This window comes from Lactuca virosa, chromosome 6 (genome assembly GCF_052849685.1).
Source record: "Lactuca virosa cultivar CGN04683 chromosome 6, Lactuca_virosa_CGN04683_v6, whole genome shotgun sequence".
In the NCBI taxonomy this organism is placed as follows: domain Eukaryota; kingdom Viridiplantae; phylum Streptophyta; class Magnoliopsida; order Asterales; family Asteraceae; genus Lactuca; species Lactuca virosa.
The window spans coordinates 266813450-266817015 of NC_136431.1; the positions used below are offsets into that span (position 1 = coordinate 266813450).

Consider the following 3566-nt stretch of genomic DNA (forward strand, 5'->3'; position numbering starts at 1 on the left):
AATAATACTCTTTTAATTAAACGCTTTAATTAACTATTAATAAAGTCCATAAGAGTTAATTTGAACTATTCAACAAAACATCATAATTCCTATTATTAAACTCAAAATTAAAACCATTTAATTAATTGTTTAAGTTATGAACCCAAGAGTTTTAGAATTCAATTCTTTTTTTCATAAAAAACTTTTCTCAAATTCCAAAACTTGAGGGCAAGTTTTGTAATTCTTGAAAACCTTTTGATTCCATAACTTATGGAATTAATGGTGTTTTATGATGAAACTTTCCATGTTCCATAACTTAAGAACAAGTTATGGAATTCTTTAAAACATTAACACCAAATTTTGTAACTCCATAAAAACTTTGAATCAAATTTTTTTTTTTTTAAAAAAAACTTTCATATCCATAACTTATGGAAGTTTCAGAAACCCTTAAGATCACAACTTTAAAAAAAAACTTTTGAGCTCCAAAATTTTATGACAAAATATGTAACTCCTTAAAACATTTAGATCAAACTTTTAAAACTAATAAAATAATCATATCATTTTATCTTTTACTAAATTTGACCTAATTCAACTCATATAGCAAATGATTCAAATTTTACAAATAATTAGTTTTTCACAAAAACAAGTAATTATTTTAAAATTTGACAAACGTCATGTTTTTTTTCCTTTTTTTTCAACTTGAAAATAAAACATTTGCATCAATATAACATAAAACAACCCATGGCTCTGATACCACTGTTGGGTTTTGAGCATTCTAACACTCCTATGGTGTACATGCAACCCTATCAACCTTGGATCTATGTTTTCTCTATTATACATGCAAATATTAACTATTCCAAGGTTTCATCCTAACTAGCATATTATGAAGCACCTATACTACAAAGTTCTAGTTAGATGACATACCTTTTGATGTAGCTTGATGTCTTCAAGCTTTAAGAGCTTAGCCCCAATAGTGTGGAAGCCTCAAATGGAATCACAAATCACCAAAACACCTTGGAAGAACTTGAGAGAATATGTATGCACACTAAAATCGGCCCACTCTTATTTTCACACACTTGTGTCAATTTTGTGAGCCAATGACCCCTTTATATATTATAGAGGATTAGGGTTACATCCATGTAAACCCTAATACCCATGACCTTTCATTTACATAGGATCCATGGGTTAAAAGCTCCATGGACCATCCATGAAAGCTTAGCCCAACCTAAATGAACTTGGCTCATTCCATATATATAAGAGTCCATATTTAATTAGTTCTTTTTAATCACTTAATTAATTCTAAATTAATTTTTGATCAATACTAATTAAATAATATGATTCCATATTAATATATTAGAACTTATAATATATTAATATAAATCATAAATATACTATTCTCAAAAGACTATCCATATAAATTGTGCCGGTGAAGTGCAACCCAAATGGACCATGCCGGGTCGGGTCAAGTACATACCAAATATAGTTATGGACTTAGACATTAATCCAACAATATGGTCCTTCCCATTTGGGAGCTAATTTACCTGCATTGGGATCCTTGGAGTTTTGGAATGTTTTACTTAATACCAAGTCTCCTATTTGAAATCATATGACTTTTATGTTTTTATTGTAAGCCGTGGTGATTCTATGTTGATGAGCAGCAGTGTGTATTTTGGCAAGATCCCTAAGCTCGTCAATAGTGTCAAGATCCTGTGCTAGGATCATGCCATTATTCTCTTGGTTTTGCAGCAAGTATCTTACTGTCAAGATTACTACTTTAGTAGTGATCACTGCTTCTGTTCCAAACACCAAAGAGTAGGGGGTTTGACCCGTGGCTACTTTGGAAGTAGTCCTATCTGCCCATAGGACAAAAGGAAGTTCTTCTACCCATTTTCCCTTCTTCTTGTCCAATCTTTTCTTTAAGTTGTTTACTATGATTTTATTGATGGATTCCGCTTGACCATTCGCTAGGGGGTGAACAGGAGTCGTTGTTATCATTTTGATTCCCCAACTTGTGTAAAAGTCTGTTGTCCTTTTGCTTATGAATTGGGATCCATTGTCGCATATGATCTCAGTCGGGATCCCGAACCTGGTCAAGATATTGCGTTTAATAAACAAGACTACTTCTTTGTCTCTTACCTGAACGAAAGCCTCTGCTTCGATCCACTTTGAGAAGTAATCAGTTATCCCTAGCATAAAGACTTTTCCTCCTGGGGCTATTGGTAGTTTTCCTACTATATCCATTCCCCATTTCATGAATGGCCATGGAGAGACAATTGGATGTAGCGGTTCTGCCTGTTGATGCATGATGTTGCTATGTCTTTGGCAAGCATCACATTTTTAAGCATGTAGAAAAGAATCTCTCTTCATGGTCGGCCAGTAGTACCCTATTCTTAGTATCTTGGGGCATAAAGATCTTCCCCTAGTATGATTGCCACAGTCTCCTTCATGTATGTCTTTCAAGACTTCTGCAGCCTCAGGATCTTCCAAGCATCTAAGGTACGAACCTGCCATAGATTTTTTATAAAGTTTACCTTGGATTACGGCGAATCTTGAGACTCTTGTTCTGAATGCTCTCTCGCTTTTTTCTGTTGGTGGGATCGTGCCATTTTGGAGATACTCCATAATGGGTTGGGTCCATGATAGTGGATTTCTTTGAGGATCCGGTTCATTGAGGTCCCTTTGAGGAGGGATCCTGGGGTCAGGATCTTCAATTGCTGCTACGCTTGTTGGATGCTTGGGATCTTCTAGTTTGTCGGATAGGGTTTCTATGGCTAGGGTTATTATATGTGTTATAGGAATCTTTATCTCTTGTGGGATTATAAGGGAGGATCCTAAATTGGCTAATGTGTCTGCTTCTGTGTTTTCTTCTCTGGAAATTTGGGTTAGGCTAAAGATCTTGAAATCAGAAGCTATTTTTTTGAGGATCTCTAGATATAATGCTAATCTTTCACCTTTCACTGCATAAGATCCATTGAAGTGATTGGTTAGTAATAAAGAATCAACAAATACCTGAAGATCCCTGATTTGAAGATCCTTAGCCAATTGTAGTCCCATGATGATTGCTTCGTATTCTGCTTCATTGTTGGTAGTGTTGAATTCACAACTAACTGCTTGGGGTAGGATGTCCCCCTTGTAGCGCCTTTAGTATGATCCCTAGCCATGTCCCTTTTTGATTTGAAGCTCTATCTGTGAACAGTGTCCATTTTCCCAGGTGTTCATCTTTTAAGAGTTGTTTGGTTTCCATTTCTACTTCGTTTTGTAGATCATCAGTAAATTCAGCCACAAAGTCTGCTAATGCTTGTGATTTTATGTCCGATCTTGCATCGTATCTGATGTCAAATGTGCTTAGCTTCACCGACCATTTTGCCATTCTCCCTGGCATTTCTGGTTTCTCATGACATTCTTAAGAGGATAATTAGTTTTTACGTGAATAGTATGTGTTTCAAAATAATGTCTTAGTTTAGTAGAAGCAGTTACTAGGGCAAGAATTAATTTTTCAAGTGAGAGTATCTGGTCTCACGATCCAGGAGACTTTTACTTACATAGTTGATAGGATGTTGATCCCCGTTAAGATCCTTATCCAGAGT

General features: G+C 35.2%; 1 protein-coding gene across 1 annotated transcript; it reads right to left on the bottom strand.

Moving 5' to 3' along the window:
- Nucleotides 1-1581: 1581 nt before the first annotated feature.
- Nucleotides 1582-1974, bottom strand: LOC145122512 (uncharacterized). The gene has a single exon (XM_079058106.1). The coding sequence runs from the start codon at nucleotides 1972-1974 to the stop codon at nucleotides 1582-1584; it is 393 nt and encodes a 130-aa protein (XP_078914232.1).
- Between the last annotated feature and the right edge of the window lie 1592 nt (nucleotides 1975-3566).